The sequence below is a fragment of the Astyanax mexicanus genome, chromosome 9 (genome assembly GCF_023375975.1).
Source record: "Astyanax mexicanus isolate ESR-SI-001 chromosome 9, AstMex3_surface, whole genome shotgun sequence".
Classification (NCBI taxonomy): domain Eukaryota; kingdom Metazoa; phylum Chordata; class Actinopteri; order Characiformes; family Acestrorhamphidae; genus Astyanax; species Astyanax mexicanus.
In genome coordinates, this window is record NC_064416.1 from 21,589,867 (window position 1) to 21,606,511 (window position 16,645).

Below are 16,645 nucleotides of genomic sequence, written 5' to 3' on the forward strand. Positions count from 1 at the left end.
GGTGGTGTTTATACATGTATTAATGTGCGCATGTGAGGCATTTCAGGAACAGATTCGTTCACATTACACACAGATACAGCTCATTTACATTTGTGAATGTGAACCGTCAAAATAGCCAAATCAGATCTGAGCAAAAAATCTGATTGCAGCAATGTGGTTTGTTATGTGAACGTAGCCCTAGAATCTTCTTTTGTGTGCATTAAAGAAAACAGCATTCGTATTTTCATTTTTCCATCACCCAAAACTAATTCAGGTCTGTAAGGGATGACTTATGATTAACCACAAATAATCAGATAAAATGTTTTAATCAATTGACATCACTATGTCAAGTACATATAAACACTAAATATGCAAAGTTTCTCTGAGGCACTTGGAAAAGGGATTGACACCTTCGCACCACTGCTGAACAGGAGCTATTAGGAGGCAGCTAAAATATTTGAGCATCTGGAGCATGTAAACACAACTGCAATCGGAGGCGAAAACAAATCTGCTGGTAGTGGAACGGCGTGCTGCTTTCGAGCGTTCAGAGTGTTGATTTATTTATGCGGGGAGAACAAGAGGGCCCCGGCTGAGGCCGGACACCGGACCGCAGAGCTTATCCTCTTCCCCCGCTGCCGGACAAGAAAGAGGGGAGGAGGCTCCGGCATTAAAGATGCATGGGGACCAGTGCGTGGAGTTTAAAGTTCTCCACGCTTTATGCAGGCCTGCTAAAATATTCATGACCTACACTGCATGCACAGGCTGGAGCACATCGAATTCTCTTTCCACTGAGACAGAAGGTGCAGAGCTCACGGCAAAGCAAGCACGGCCTCGTCTGATAAAGGATGCTTGAGTCGTAAGTTGTTTGTTATAATACTTGGAAATCCGTCTCTCTCTCATGTAGCGTACTTGTAGTTTCTCTTCTGGAACATTACAGCGCTGATTTACATTATATGACACCAATGAGGCTGGAATACAATCTGATTTGCAGAGACACACACAGATTTTAACATGAGTTCTAGTCAGAAAGACATGTTTAAAAAAGATGAGTGAGTGTCACTTCGTTTTGATGTGAATGCAAACAATTTGGAACAATATCCAACACCTGTAAAGGGGGGGATATTTGCATGTATTTAGCATGGTAAAGGCAAATGCTAAATGTTAAACCACAATTACTCACAGAACCATCTTATTTTTTATTTTTTTTTATTGGCTGGATAAATGGATCTTATGTATGACTGGATAAATAGTTTATGGTTATATGGTTACATATAGCAGCAGAATGGGTTACATTACTATAACTTTTGTTTAGTAAAGAGTGTATAGAAATATGTTTCTAAAATGTTGTCAGTGGAAATTATGTTATATGGAGGTTTCCAGTTCAGAAAGTAAATATAGTTTATAAACTATGTAAACTGTAAAATATTGTTTTGAACATAAGATGACGAAAATTATTTATTATTATTATTTTTTTGGTAGTAATAGTAGTAGTAATTGTAACAGGTGTAGTAGTCGGTGTAGTTTAGATAATCTATAATAATACAGTATTTAAAACATGATTATTATTTAGTATTAGTAGTAAAAGTAGTAGGTATAATAGTAATAGTAGTAACTTTATTACTGGGTTTAGCAGTAGGTTGTAGTACTTGTAGTACTGGTAAAATTAGTAGGTAAAGTAATAACATTAGTAGATCTACTAGTAGTAATAGTAATACCATAGTAATAATAATTAGGTATGGTAATAACATTAATAGTAGTAGATTAAGGTATAGTGTTAGTATTGATTGGAATAGTAGTAAATGAAGGTGTAGTAGTAATAATAGTACTAGTAAAAGCAGTAGGTATAACAGTAATAATAATATACAGGTTGCAGTCGGGGTAGTAACTTAATTATAAGGTCTAGTTGTAGTAACTATGGTATTGGTAATAGTAATATTAGATATAGTAACACTTTTATAGATCTACTAGCAGTAATGGTAAGAGCAGAAATAATAAGGGTAGGTATAGTGATAACAGAGATTTAAGGTATAAGTATAGTAGGCATAGTAAATGTATTAATAATAGTAGTATTAATATGATCAGTAGCAGGTATATTAATAGTAGGTATTGTAGTAGTTATAGTAAGAGTAATAGTATAGAGTAATAGTAGCAATAGTATTGGTAGGTATAGTAATAGTATTAATAGTAGCAATAGTAATAGGATCAGTAGCAGGTACATTAATAGTAGGTCTTGAAGTGCACTGTAAATCCCGATAAGTTGACTAAACTCAAAACTTTTGTTGTAACTGATTACCTAATAAATTTTAGGTTCATGTAATATAATTCTTAAGTACAGTGAACTTAACAAATACATATATATATATGTATATATATATATATATATATATATATATATATATATATATATATATATATATATATATATATATATATATATATATATATGTATATATATTTCAAATTAATATTTACCTGAACTTGTATTAAGTCTTCTTTCTGGTTTCATTCAACTATTTTTTTAAATACTCGTAGAAAAGTAGATGAAAGAAAACAGTTAAGAATTAAAAGTACTGAGAGCACAGCGAGAACACAGAGTTACTGCAGCTCAGTAAATGATGCTCGTTCTACAGCTACAACACAGAGACCAAGCATTTAATCATAATATATGATCTACAAGTTTACCTAAGGTATCCCGGGTGAATCACTACACACTGATGGTGAGTGTTAGTCAGAAACTGTTGGACACACCCAGTATGCAAATAGATTGTGACAGAAGCCAATGGAAAAGAAGCTGCCAATGGCAACAGACTAAACTCAGTTCTTATAAGTTGATTCAACTCAAAGATCTCAGTTTGAATGTTAATATCTGCCCACAAATATCCATCTAACTTAAAAATGTTGAGTATTGTTTGGAAATCTCTAATTTTATGTAAAACAGACTTAATTTATTTGGTTTACAGTGTGTTAAAAGTAATAGTAATAATAGTAGTGGTAGGTAAAGCAACAGTATTAAAAGTAATATATGTGTAATATATGTATATATTTGTTAGTTGTTACATTAGTATATACAGTATAATAGTTTGCTGCAGTTTCTAATAAAGGTTAAGAAGTTAAACAGACAGACTTATTCAGATCTAATTGTGCTGCGCCCACAAACACCACAAACACTCCACAGCATTATCATATTTGTAGAGTTTCCTCAAAGTGAATTTGTTCTGCGAGTGGTTTTTAATGAGTTGTTTATCCGTGGCAGGCTGCCCGCTTTCTGGGTCGTTTTGTCTGAGACTGACAGCATTAAGCACCTGCCCTATTTGGCAGAGGAAAGCAGATGCACAGGAGAAACACACACACACACACACAGCGATCAGCAGCTGTTTAACCTGAGGGACTGCGGTTATTGAATTCATACCTTTTGTTTACATTTTTGCTGCATTTTTAGGTCTACAGCAGAAAGGGAGGCTATAAACTGCAGCAGAGATCCATTCTGCTGAAAGAATCAAGTGTTCCAACAATATGACTCTAGGCAAACTTCCCAAAATAATGCAGTGTGAGTGTGTGTGTGTGAGTGTGTGCTGACTGTGCAGCTGTGGTTGGCTGCTGCAGACCTGATTCAGGCTGTAATCACAGGCCCTTTCCTTTATCTGACACATCTTTTTGAGCGCCCTCCAGCTTTTCACAGTGTTGCCCCTTTTCCTGACTGTGCAGGTCTAACAGCGACGGCCAGCGCGCCAGGGTTCTCTACGATTTCGTGGCCCGAAACGCCAACGAGCTGTCCGTCCAGAAGGGCGATGTGCTGCAGGTACAGCTGAGCGTGAGAGAGGAGGAGGAGGAGGAGGAGGAGGACAGAGCGTGGGAAACAGGAGTAGAGAAACAGGAGACTGGGGTCAATCTGGGGTCATGGTCTAGATTGTTCTGTGGGCTGATGTAATGGTTACAAATGGGCAGCACACACTAGAAATACTGTACACTGGCAGGATGCTTGAAAAAAAAAACAACTTTAAATATGCAAAAACAACAAAAATGTAGCTTAATTAACCTGCATTATGTCGCAGTCATGAACAAACTTTGTATCTGCAAAACGGCAAGGAGAAGGAAGAAACCTTCATAACTTTCAGGGGAAAACAGAGTAAAAATATTATTCTGGAGCAATATATGTGCATACATTTAGATATAAAAAATAGCCTCATAAAAGCCTCAAAACTGAAAAAGCAAAGAAACAAAACTAAGCTGAACTGTGCTTAAATGTCAATGTTTAATAATATGATTAAGCTTTAATTAAAGCAAGATAAACTAATGTAAGGCTCTGCCTCTGAACATACAGGATGTTCTGAAATTAAACGTTTTGTCTGAAACCAAAATGAACACAGCAAAAAAAAAAATGTAAGGTTTTCGTGAATCTTGGAAGTGTGAAATATTTTGCAATTTGGTGGGCAGACACAATATTAGACAGGTTTTAATGTTATGGTTGATCAGTGTATATGTATATAACATGTATGGACAAATGTATTCATGTCATAAAAAACAAATGATTCTTGCACGAAAGTAAAAATGAACAGTTTATACTATTTAGAATGTTATTTATTTATTTATTTATTTTTATTTCAGATGTATGTCCTCTAACTCAAATGATATACAGCTCTGGAACAAATAAGAGTATCTTTGATTTTACCAAAATTGAAAACCTCTGGAATATAGTCAAGAGGAAGATGGATGATCACAACCATCAAACCAAGCTGAACTGCTTGAAGTTTTTCACCAGGTGTGGCATAAAGTTATCCAAAATCAGTGTGAAAGACTGGTGGAGGAGAACATGCCAAGATGCATGAAAGCTATGATTTAAAAAAATAGGGTTATTCCACCAAATATTGATTTCTGAACTCTTAAAACTTTATGAACATGAACTTGTTTTCTTTGCATTATTTGAGGTCTGAAAGCTCTGTATCTTTTTTGTTATTTCAGCCCTTTCTCATGTTAATTTGGAATTCATGTTTATTTGGAATTTGAAAGAAATATTGTCCGCAGTTTATAGAATAAAACAACAATGTTCATTTTACTTGTAAATAGCAAAATCAGATACATTTTTTCCAGAGCTGTATATTTAGTTGATGTTTTAAGTGAAATTAAAGTAAAACAGGAACAAAATCTAGTGTTTGTGAAGTTTTAGTTCTTAGCACTCAGCAGGTCAGTTTTATCAGGAACTGTCAGTTAATGACAAAACTAGCTCTTCTTTAATTGATACAGTTCCAATCCGCATCACTGTAACATTAAAAAAGACGATATGACATAAATCTGAAAAAGTGTTGCAGCTGCCTAGCTGTGTGTGTGACTATGAGCGTGTGAGCTGTGTGTGTGAGTAAGTGGGCATGCGTGCCATGGCCTCCAGGTGCTGAACAATGAAAAGCAGTGGTGGATGCTGAGGAACCGCAGCGGTCAGCTGGGCTATGTGCCCTGCAACGTGCTGGAGGAAGTCAAGGAGGGAGAGACAGTACAGTACAATCGGGCTGCGCTCTTCAACAGCCAGGTACCCTTATTCACCCCAAACCTCGCACGCCCCCCCCCTTCTCTCTCTCTACTCTCCCTTACCAGCACTCACATTCATTATTAACACTTTGCAAACACATAGCCACCTCAGTGTGGCAGCTGTATAGTCTCTCTCTCTCTATCTCTCTCTCTCACTTGTCCGCACTCTTTCTCTCTGCAGGCCGCGAATCCGTACAAAGCTAGCTCTCCCCCTGCCTCGGTAAATCATGGCGAGAGTGTGGAGATGAATAAATCCTCGCGGGACAAAGACAGTGCGTAACTCCTTTTATCTGCCCCTCGTAGAAGTTGTGAGATAGAGGGAGGAGTGAGTGAGTGCAGGCGGAGGAATGCAGTGGAGTGGTAAAAGTGCATGCATAGTGAGAGAGTGCTGCTATATACATAGATTGCATCCTGTCCAAAGAACCCATCCATCTGTTTTTCTCCATCATCTCTCCATCTTGCTTATGTCCTCTGTCTTTGTGTGTGTGTCTCTTTCTCTCTTTTTTTATCTCTCTTGATTCAGTTGAATATATTTACTCGTGCTCCACCCACATGGATGGCTTAGGGCTCTCAGGTGGCACAACAATCTAAGTGCCACTATGACTAGGCTCCCGGGTGGTGCGACAGTAAAAGTGGCACTACTCATTTACTGGGCTTTTGGGTGGCACAAAAGTGCCACTATTATTCTATGGGACTCTCAGATGGCACAATAATGTAAGCTTTACTATTATTTTCCTGGACTCCTGGATGATGCAACAACCTAAGTGCTGTATTCTAGCTGTTGTATTACTGTATTCTAATGAGATACTAGGTGGTGCAACAGTCTAAGTGCCATCATTATTTGCTGGGCTCCTGGCTGATGCAACAATCTACAGTAAGTGCTTTATCCTAAGTGCTGTATTACTGTATTCTATTGAACTACCAGGTGGCGCAACAATCTAAGTGCCATCATTATTTTGCTGAGCTCCTGGGTGATAAGAGCCAATATTACTGTATTCTAATGAATTACTAGGTGGTGCAACAATGTATGGGCCAATGTTATTTTACTTGGCTCCCAGGTGGTGCAACAATCTAAGTTCCAGTATTATTATACTGGACTCCTGGGTGGTGCAACAATCTAAGTGCCAGTATTATTATACTGGACTCCTGGGTGGTGCAACAATCTAAGTGCCAGTATTATTATATTGGACTCCTTGGTGGAACGACAATCTAAGGGCCAGTATTATTATACTGGGCTCCTGGGTGGCGCAACAATCTAAGTGCCAGTATTTTTATACTGGACTCCTGGGTGGCGCAACAATCTAAGTGCCAGTATTATTATATTGGACTCCTGGGTGGAACGACAATCTAAGTGCCAGTATTAATGTATTCTAATAAATTACCAGGCGGTGCAACAATCTATGGGCCAGTATTATTATACTGGACTCCTGTGTGGCACAACAATCTAAGTGCCAGTGTTATTACACTGGTTATACTGGACTCAGGGGTGGTGCAACAACATAAGTGCCACTATTACTGTATTCTACTTGGTTCCTGGGAGTCTAAGTCAAAATGTCTCTATTATTCTTCTGTAGTTTTATTATTTGTTGATTTTTCCAGTGTCAGCCAGAGGATTGGTTTACCTAAGATTCCTTATTTAGCACAATGCTCGCATAGCATAATTGGCACTTTACACTCCCCTCTACGCATGCTGGTCAGGTCAATTCATCAAGTTTTGCTTCAATAAGTCATAAAAGAACTGTAGGAAAACAATAAATTAATTCTGTGTGATTTCATAAAAAACAGGTTTTGTTAAAGAGATGTAAGAGTGTTAAGAGACCTTTAATTTTGTTAGAAACATTTACATTAAAAGAAGATTCTTTTAAAAGGCTTTAAAAAGTTTCTTTACTATCACACATCTCTACTGCTAAAAAACAAAAACAAAAACAGATATTCCTGAACGTATTTAATCAAAAACATGATTTTAAACACATCAAATAACATATTTAGAGACAGCTCTAGAAGTATGAGGATGAAGCAAGAACAGAAAGCCTTCTCTATCCAATACCGTCTCTCTCTCTCTCTCTCTCTCTCTCTCTGTAGACCGTACCCAGCAGAAGGAGATGAACGATGAGCTTTTGAAGCGGATCACGGACAGCAAGGCTCAGCCACCTGCTCGCAACTTCCGTGTGGAACACTCCGCCAGAACTGCTCCCATCACTTATCAATCTCAGCCTTACGAGGTCCATGCCTGGCTCAACGCCAAGGGCTTCTCCAGGCCGTGAGTGGAGCCGTGCCTGAATGCTCGTGCTTGTGTGTGTCTGAGTATGTAGCAGGAGTGTTATGGTACACAACCTGGTTCAGTTCACATTGAGAAAGCCTGTACAGCCTGTAGGGTGCAACTGTGTACACCAAACCAATACAAATGCATTTTAATACAAACCTAGTAAGGTAAAATATAATAAGGACTCTATAGTTTCCACAATGTGAATATGCAGAATATAGAATATGCAAACATGCATCACAACATACATCTGTTATGAGTACTGATCACTGATTTTCAAATGGTGCGCACCAAATGAGTATGAGTGCTACTTCGGGTCTCTTGTGAAGAAACTGCCACTTATACTACGTTATACGACTATATGTGTATGAATTAGTGCTGTGCGATATGACGATATATATCGTGGGGACAATAGAAAAGTGTCTATCGTGCTACTTACCTTTTATCGTCCCTATCGTTCCTACAGTACTTTAATCAATTATTCATGCAAATATATAAAGTAGGCTATGATAAAATGTATTGGCGTGGTAACTTTACATAAACTAAAGTGATAAAGTAATCTTCGCAAAAAAAAGCTTCATATTGTGGTTTTGCGACATGGCGCTGCTTTACGTTATTTGATGGACACACGCAGACATGCAGGTTTGTGACATAATTTACGTTAATAAACTCATGAGAGCTGAACAATGGAGACACATTGTTCTATAGAAAAAAATTTGCTACTGCATCTACCTCATGTGTTTTCATTTGATACACATATATTGCTGCACTAAAAGGTAAATGATAAATAATGAATCTATACACATACATTTACAAAAATACAGTGCTATTTTGCCATCATTTGTATAATTGTAGTTAATGACACATATTTTCATAAAGAAAACAAAAAGCAAAATTTGAGACAAAATAAAAGAGATTTTATAAGGTATTAAAAGAACCCAGAATCTCAGTACTAGAGTATAGAAGTAAAAAAAATAATTTGACAAAATATAATCAAGAAAAATGTTTGACTTACATACCTTAAACTCCACAAATCATTCAGCATATACACAGTTTGCCAAGTTTGGTGACTTGAGTTAACTTAAAATAAAAACATCAGGTAATAAAAAGCATTAGTTTGTGTTTTTCAGTTGCTATAGGACGAATATCTGGCTGGCAGCGGTACTAACCAATCAAAACTGCTTTTTAAAATGGCTTCTGCCCCCTTGTGTCTGCGTGCCCCTTCAACTGATTTTGTAAAGGGTGTAGTAATTAGTCTTTTAGCAAAGTCATATCACAGTCTAACCGATCAGATTCATGATTTTCACTACAGGGCGGGGCCATGGCTGCCTAACCCCTTCTTAGCGCTCTGATGAAGGAGCTGAACGAAGCGAATGCTGGCTTAGTTTAATAGTTAGCTAATGATCATGGAATTGCAACTGCAATTTAGACAGATATTGTGTTGTATCTAATTAAAGAGCCTTGTTCAAAGCAGCTCTTCAATGTGAAACTAATTCACATGACTTTTGAGTGAGTTTTTTGTGTGTACTTAATGTTTTGGCTGCCCTGGCGTTCTGTAGGTATACAAATGAGTGATATTTGTTGAACGGTTGTACTTGTAGGAATATTAAGCATTGATTGTTGTTGTCTATTGTATACTTTTGTGGTTTGTAGCTGTATTTGTGGGCTGTTAATGTGTATTAAGTTCATATAACTATATAAGTCGAGACAGAGAATATGTAATTATTGTAATATTCATCTATGTGCAGGGGTAGGGTGTTGCAGAAGGGGGTACCCACTATAATAGAAAATAGCATTAAGTAAAAAGACAGAATCATTTATACAGAACAGTGACTTGTCCTAAGTGATTTCTTTCAAGATACAGTGTGTAAATCTCTTTTAATGATGTTCTGTATCCTGTATGCTCTCCTGTCAGGGTGGTGGACTGTCTGGGTATTCTGTCTGGAGAGCAGCTCTTCTCTCTGAGTAAAGACGAGCTGCGAGCGGTGTGTGGAGATGAGGGCGCGAGGGTATTCAGCCAGATCAGTGTGCAGAAGGCCCAGATAGAGGTCAGTCCAACCACAAGCCCATCAGCGACAAATCAGGCTTAATTAACAGCATAAACACTCATGAGAACACCCAGACTACTAATGCCTGTTTCATAACCGCAGATGTGTGTGATAAACTCTCTCCACACTCTTTCTCTCTCTTGTAGAGGAGCTGTGGAAGCTCCGAGCTGGAGGAAGTCATGAGGCGGCGGCAGCAGGAGGTGGACGCTTTTACTTGGGACTGATTGCCTTCAATCTGCCTGTCAATCAAAACCCAGTTCCATCCTGTCCTTTCAGCTCCACTGCTCACCTAACACACTCCCAGATTCACCACAGTGGGAATGAATAACTCAGTGAATGCTGTCACTAGCCTCTGTAATATACCACATCGAACACTAGCTGCTGAATCGCGCGACACGGAACGGATCCGAACGCTTGTTTATGCTAATCCTGTATTATTTATTCTTGTCTATTTGCACTGAATCTGTTTGTGAGACAAGATGGAAGAAGACTGTATGTATATAATGAAGTCTGAATTAATATTTGTGGCTCTTCCTGCAGAATTATGTTAAAAAAATGTTTTTGTTGGGAAAGTTATAGATGCTGAAAGTATCTCTGATATACTGAACCTTGTATTTAAGACAATAAACCTTTAAACAGAATCAGTATACCAGATAAAGGGTGTAACTTTCACATTTATGACAATTAAACGTATTAAAAATATATATTTAATGATATCTACTAGACTAGACTAATTATTAAAGGAAGTCTAATAATTCAGTGTTTTTGAAGCCAATACAAATCAACTTCACCATCATCACCTGAATGTCGATACCAATCAAGGCAAAGACCAATCAAACTTGGTAATGCATCATCATGCAGGACTTCTGTAATGCTTTGTAACTACTCTTAAAATGATGTTGAACTTAAATTGGTGTTGTTCGTTGTGTATACTAGCTCTGCTATGTTCTGATGCTCACTGCACAGTACTGGGCTGAGTGATGCACTCTTGAGAGGGTTATCCAGTTAGTGGCGTGAAAAAAAAGCTTGTATTCTGCTTCCAACATTAGGCATGTTAATAACACATATTTGAAAGTTTGTGAGTAGTGCACTCTGAACAGTGATCTACACTAGTTTTAATAGGGTTCACATATTGTCATCTAGCTGAAACAAAGAACTACAGAATCTTATCTTGAGCAACGCTGCAACAACGATCGTGCCAGATATTAGGGTTCTTACACTAATTTACAAGTACATTACAAGTGGAAGTTGAGTAAAAGGGGGAAAAAAACAAAAAAACAATTACTCATGACTTTATGTCATGATAATACAAGTACACTTGTTTGACTTGTTTAACACCGATTGGCAACATCTAAGCTACCACCTAAACACTATAGGAACCTTAAGCAGGAAAGTGTTTTAAATTGCACAAGATATAATTATTTAAATTATTTAAAACTACGTTTATGTTGCAACAGTTTGTAGATTTCTGTACACTGAAACAAAAAGTGATTTTTTTGCTATTATATTTTTATCGTTAACAACTTTCGTTCTTTGGCATGTGAACTGTACTAGAGGTTATAAAGTGCTCTGACTGACTGACTGACGTCAAAGGGAAGTAATCCGATGACGGGCAGTTCATCAGCACATCTTGTTCTACAAGGACAATTAATGTGTGGAGAATAGGGCCATTTTGAGCAGACACTGGTGAGTCGGGCCCGTGCGTCAGCAGGACATTACATAAGCTCGGCGCATCTTCAATCTTAATCTGTGACAGAGTGATGACTGGGTTGCCACAGCCATCATCGTGCAGTTGTTCCTCACAGTCAACGGCGAGGATCCTGCCACTCACTGAGTCGTTAAGCCATAAAGACGGCATTCAAACCTTACAAAAAGCCCACGATTGAATGTCTTCAGCTGTGAGTGACAGCTTCCGCGCTTCCCCTCGCAGTGGACACGCAACCGTGGCTTTGGCTTTCACTGTCATGTTGCTTCAGTTCTCAGCTCGATGGTGAACGCATCAGTGAGTGCTGTCCCATGTTCAGAATCAGCCCGAGTGGTCTCTGTCCGCCGCTCGCTCGCCCCTTTTTGTGTGCACTGTCAGCAGAGCTCTGGACCAGAGCAGCCAGGGGACGTGGTCACGTATTGTCACTGCGATCCGTGGCAGGAAGCCATGCTTAATGATGGGATTTTCCACAGAGAACATCAAAGCACGGATAACTAGCCAGTTCAGCTGAGTCCTCTGCAGAACAATGACTGTAATGCACACGCAGTGAGGCTGATATTTTGAGGTGCGATGATTCTATACGGTTTGCTTGAAGGGATTCGACTAATCCACAAGCGCAAATACAGAATCTCTCTCTCTCTCTCTCTCTCTCTCTCTCTCTCTCTCTCTCTCTCACACACACACACAAAGCTAAAAAATACAGCACAAACATAAATATACACACACTTAATCCCTATTTGTGTGGAATTAGCTTTACCTGGGGAAGTGGTTTAATGCAATTATTAATGCAATTGCAAAAGTTTTCTTTTTCTTTCTGTAAAACTAGCTGTAAAAATAACCTAAGATTATAATCATCATTTGTGGGTCGCATGTGGGTAAATATTTTGTCATATCCTGTGGGAAAGGAGTTTTTGTGACTTTTCTGAAGTATGGAGGCGCTCAAGGAGTTCGGCACGGATACTTCAGGTCATTCAAGTACTTTGTACAAGCCTACACAGTACACCACTCAAATCCAAAAGACGAGCCAAAGAGCCTCAAAGCTCATGATGATTCTCACAGCTTTAGGTAAGTCATTATAAGCTTACATGACATTTTAGTCAAGATTTTTAGTTTAACCCACAATACAAGTGGGTTAAAAGACACTTTTGAAGGTGACAGCAGTGCATAAATCGAGTTGACATACCTATTTTAATCATTTAAGCTGATATTTCTTGTCTCGTGCAAACCCGTGATAAATATTACAGATGTCACGTCGTAAAAATACATTAATACATCTCTCATTTTAAAACTAATCATATGGTTATCATTCTGTATTTTAGCTATTTCTAGGCAAACTGTCAATCAAGCACCACACTACTTAATTAAGGGAGTGTTAGTGTTTCTTTGCTATCATAACATCAGGAAAAGTATGCCTTGCCCGGCTTGAAACATGCAAAAGGTGTATACTAATTCTCTAATTAATTAATCATGGATGTGTTTTGGGCATAACATGCAATAAACCAATCAGCTTGCCACAGCTAGATGCTACTTAAACAATGCAGGCGTGAAAATAGACTGTTGGCGGGGTGCAAAATAGCAATAAGCATACTGATGCACCTTGTGCAGGATGTAAGGTAGGCCTGGTATAACAGGGTGTTATGCTATTTGTACAGTGCAAATTGTGCAAATGCAGACATCCAAACTAGGTGAAAATGGTGAGAATTCCATAAACTTAGTCGAATGATGTGTACAGTATTCTCCAAGCTCTCAGCAATTACTGCAGTTCACAGAATTCACAGAGCACTAAGATTAATTTGACTGGGTTCAATGAACATTTTAGTGTTAAATCAGCATTGCTGGTGCTAAATGTTACCACTGGCACATTTACTGTGTAGGTGTTTAATAGAATCCAAATTATGACTAATTTTACCTGCTAATACACCATTACGCTAAAAGTACTGAAACTCCTGCTCAGTTAGCATTCATTTTGAACTAACAAAAATATATCAAATTGCTTTTTTAATGGAGCAACAAGCTCCACTGTCCAGGAAATGATTTTACACTAGATTCTGGAGTAAAAAAACATTTATTTAAATGATAACCATTTACATTTCTTCTTAAGACCTGATATTGCAGATCACCCCTGTTCTTTTCAGGTGTTCCTAAACAAAAGCACAAAAACACACAGCCCTGCAGTACAGCCTGGATAATTACTTTACTCTCTTTCTCTCTCAATGCTATGAAAATCCTTTACATTTAGCCCATCGTATGACAGTGATCTAAGACCCAAGTAAAAATGGAACAGATTTAAAATGGTCAATGATAAATCATTTAGGCCCTTTCCAAATGGCTGGCCAATTAGGTGAAAAGGTATTAGTGTTCACGTGAGATACGGACCATGATAAATAAAAGCTCTCGCCTGCCGTGAACCTAATCAACTTATTAATTTAAAGACTGGAATGTGCCATCCTGGAAACACTGTTAGCATTGGTTTATTTTGCCACGGTAGACTAAACAAACGGGGGACTACACTACTGAGAACAGGAATTTGTGTTTACATGGTTGTATTTACACTAAAATAAAATCTGAAGTTCAAAACAACCTAAAGAGCAACTGTGACAAATGTCACAGAAAAGATCCTTGTAGCCAGGCAACTAAGCGTACAGAGCTAGATTAGTTAATTAATGTTAGCACAGAGCGTGTTCCATCTAAATAACAGAGACTCAAATTGTGGAGGGCCACAATGGAAATAAGCCTTAGTGCTTTATTCTGTTTTAATACACAATCATTTGGGGTGCAGAGTGGTCCAGGGATCTAAAGTGCTGCTAAAGCGGGAGTTTGCTGGTTCGAATCTTAATTGTGCAGCTTGCCATCAGCTGCCGGAGCCCTGAGAGAGCATAATTGGCCTTTCTCTTTCTGTGTGGGTAGATGGCGCTCTTTCGCCACATCACTTTTAACATGATCGGAACTGAGCATCTGAGCTTTCCTATGATCCTGCTGGCTAATCAGCAATGCTGCATCAGCAGCAGTACAAAAAGAGGCGTGGTTTGCATGTGTCGGAGGAGGCATGTGCTAGTTTTTACCCTCGTTGTGTTGGGGCTTCACTAGTGATGGGGAAAATACTAAAAAAAAAAAAATAGCTAAATAGGGAGAAAATAGGAAAAAAATATATCAAATAAGATGATACATATAAAAAATACACAATGTCTTGAAGTGCCTGTTGTTTAGTGTATGTACTTTTAAATTATTAAACAAATTCAATTCAATTCAATTCAATACACTAATTTATAGAGAATAAATATTTAAACAGTGGAGTAAATGGTCTGAGTGGAGTAAGTGTTGTTAACTGTTTGCATCCAGGTTTAGTGGCTTTGTCACATTTTCAGAGAGTGCCATTAACATTTCTGAGCTCCTACAGCGCCCCCCGTCTGTGACTCTCTGTAATGCAGATGAATTAATACACTTTTTTTTCCGTAATGCACTAGATAGATACAAAACATAAATTTGACATCAGACACATCCTCATTTTGAGATACCCTCACATTATTAAAATTCTGGAGTATATTATATTAGCGTAATATCACCCAACCCTACCGAGGGTCATAACGAAAAATATCGTTAGTTTGACATTTTCCTGCAATGAAGCAAACAGCCATAACTTGAGACAAATCTGGCATTGTGGCATTTAGAGAACCATCACAGGGGATTGCTGCTGTGTGTGTGTGTGTGTGTGTGTGTGTGTGTGTGTGTGTGTTTATTGTGTGTGTGCATAGAGAGGAATGAAGCTTTTTCCTCCTGGACGGACGGCTAAATCTGCGTATCACTCACACGCTGGTGCTGTCTGCACTGCGGGAGAGTGACGCCGGCAAACTCCCGCTCAGCTCTCTCCGGGCCTCGCTCGGCGGGGAGGCACTTAAAATAGAAGACAATAACACGCATGGGGGCACCTCCGGGAGGGGGCGGGGCCGAGGATGAACTGCTTTGACGAAAGCCGACGCCCCGCAATAACACCCTCAGCCTCCTCTTTTTTAATGCGAGTGTCAGTTTGCAAAGCACATTCCATTCACGAGCGGAAATGAAATATTAACGCTTAATCAATAATCTATTCAAAAGCACATGTAACACACACACTCCCCGAGCGCCTCCCGGGGTGTGGATTAGCACAGCACAATAAAGCTGAATTTAAGCCTGAGATACAGCAAAGTAATGTGCCACTTAGAGCAGAGAGGATAAAACACATGCATAAGCAGAAAGTGAGCTGACAATATCAAGCAGAATTCCTGCCGAAACTTCCCTCTTTTCTTCTTCCTCCTCCTCTTCGCGCTCGTGTTTGTTCATGAGGATTACAGGGCGTTTACTCGTTTGAAACACGCTCTGAAATATTCTGGGGTTGTTTTTGTAATCCGGTATGAACAGAGGAGGGAGGAAAAAGGAAAAAAAGAATATCTGATTTTGAGTGGAATTAACGAAGAATTATGCATATATTCTTTTTAGTACATGTAGTCATTTTAGTAGTATTTTCAATCTCACTTCATTCAATTTAAGATCTGTAACATGCATATTTTAGCAATGGCTTCAGCTCATGATTATTATGTGTCTTAAAAAAAAAAACTGATCCCCAGATTCACCCGATGCCCAGGCTCAAGAAAAAGATTTTTTTTTTTCTGATTTGATGTAGGTGGTTTTAAAGAAGAAAAAAAAAAAGTAAGAATGTTATAAGCAAGCAGCTCACGTGAGCTCCTCCACTTGTCAGCAGTACGCACTTGATATGCACCTGTTCTTAATAATTTTTTTTCTTAAATAATAGGTCTATGCTTCTTTAGTGTTGCAATGTTAATTAATATCATTCTGAACAGGTTTCGATTATTCTAACAATGCGAAAATATTTTAACAAAGAAACAAAAAAAAAAAATAATAATAAAAAAATTGGGGGTTTAAACCGGGCTCGGGCTCAGGCTCATAACAACAGTTTATGTGGCAAATCGGGTCGGGCACTGGCAGAAAGTGTACAGGCTTAGGCTGGGTCAGGTTGGATTTTTTGGGCCCAATCTAAGCCAATTTCAGGTGACTACCTCATAAAGCTTACTGAGAAAATCCAGCCAAGGTGTGCAAAGCTGTCATCTAAGCAAGAGGTGCTACTTTGAAGAATCC

General features: G+C 38.5%; 3 protein-coding genes across 5 annotated transcripts in view; 2 read left to right on the forward strand and 1 right to left on the reverse strand.

Annotated features, from left to right (window-relative positions):
• Window positions 1-16,645, reverse strand: part of mgat4c (mgat4 family member C) — a 198,990-nt gene that overhangs the window by 48,012 nt on the left and 134,333 nt on the right. The gene's annotated exons all lie outside the window — the stretch shown is intronic.
• On the forward strand, window positions 765-4,418 carry eps8b (epidermal growth factor receptor pathway substrate 8b). The gene is made up of 2 exons (XM_049483707.1): window positions 765-835; window positions 3,685-4,418. Exons 1-2 carry the CDS (start codon window positions 825-827, stop codon window positions 3,905-3,907), a joined length of 234 nt encoding a protein of 77 aa, XP_049339664.1. The 5' UTR covers window positions 765-824; the 3' UTR covers window positions 3,908-4,418.
• LOC103031823 (epidermal growth factor receptor kinase substrate 8-like protein 2) lies at window positions 4,410-10,519 on the forward strand. Its single transcript, XM_022679648.2, has 5 exons — window positions 4,410-5,500; window positions 5,681-5,771; window positions 7,582-7,759; window positions 9,678-9,810; window positions 9,957-10,519. The coding sequence occupies exons 1-5, from the start codon at window positions 5,390-5,392 to the stop codon at window positions 10,032-10,034; spliced, it is 591 nt and encodes a 196-aa protein (XP_022535369.2). The 5' UTR covers window positions 4,410-5,389; the 3' UTR covers window positions 10,035-10,519.

Excerpts from the sequence above, each read along its gene's own strand:
- LOC103031823 (XM_022679648.2), top strand. The coding sequence starts at position 5,390 with ATGCTGAGGAACCGCAGCGGTCAGCTGGGCTATGTGCCCTGCAACGTG. Across the intron at positions 5,501-5,680 it reads CTGCGCTCTTCAACAGCCAG|GCCGCGAATCCGTACAAAGC; the intron begins GTACCCTTATTC and ends TTCTCTCTGCAG. Across the intron at positions 5,772-7,581 it reads ATCCTCGCGGGACAAAGACA|ACCGTACCCAGCAGAAGGAG; the intron begins GTGCGTAACTCC and ends CTCTCTCTGTAG.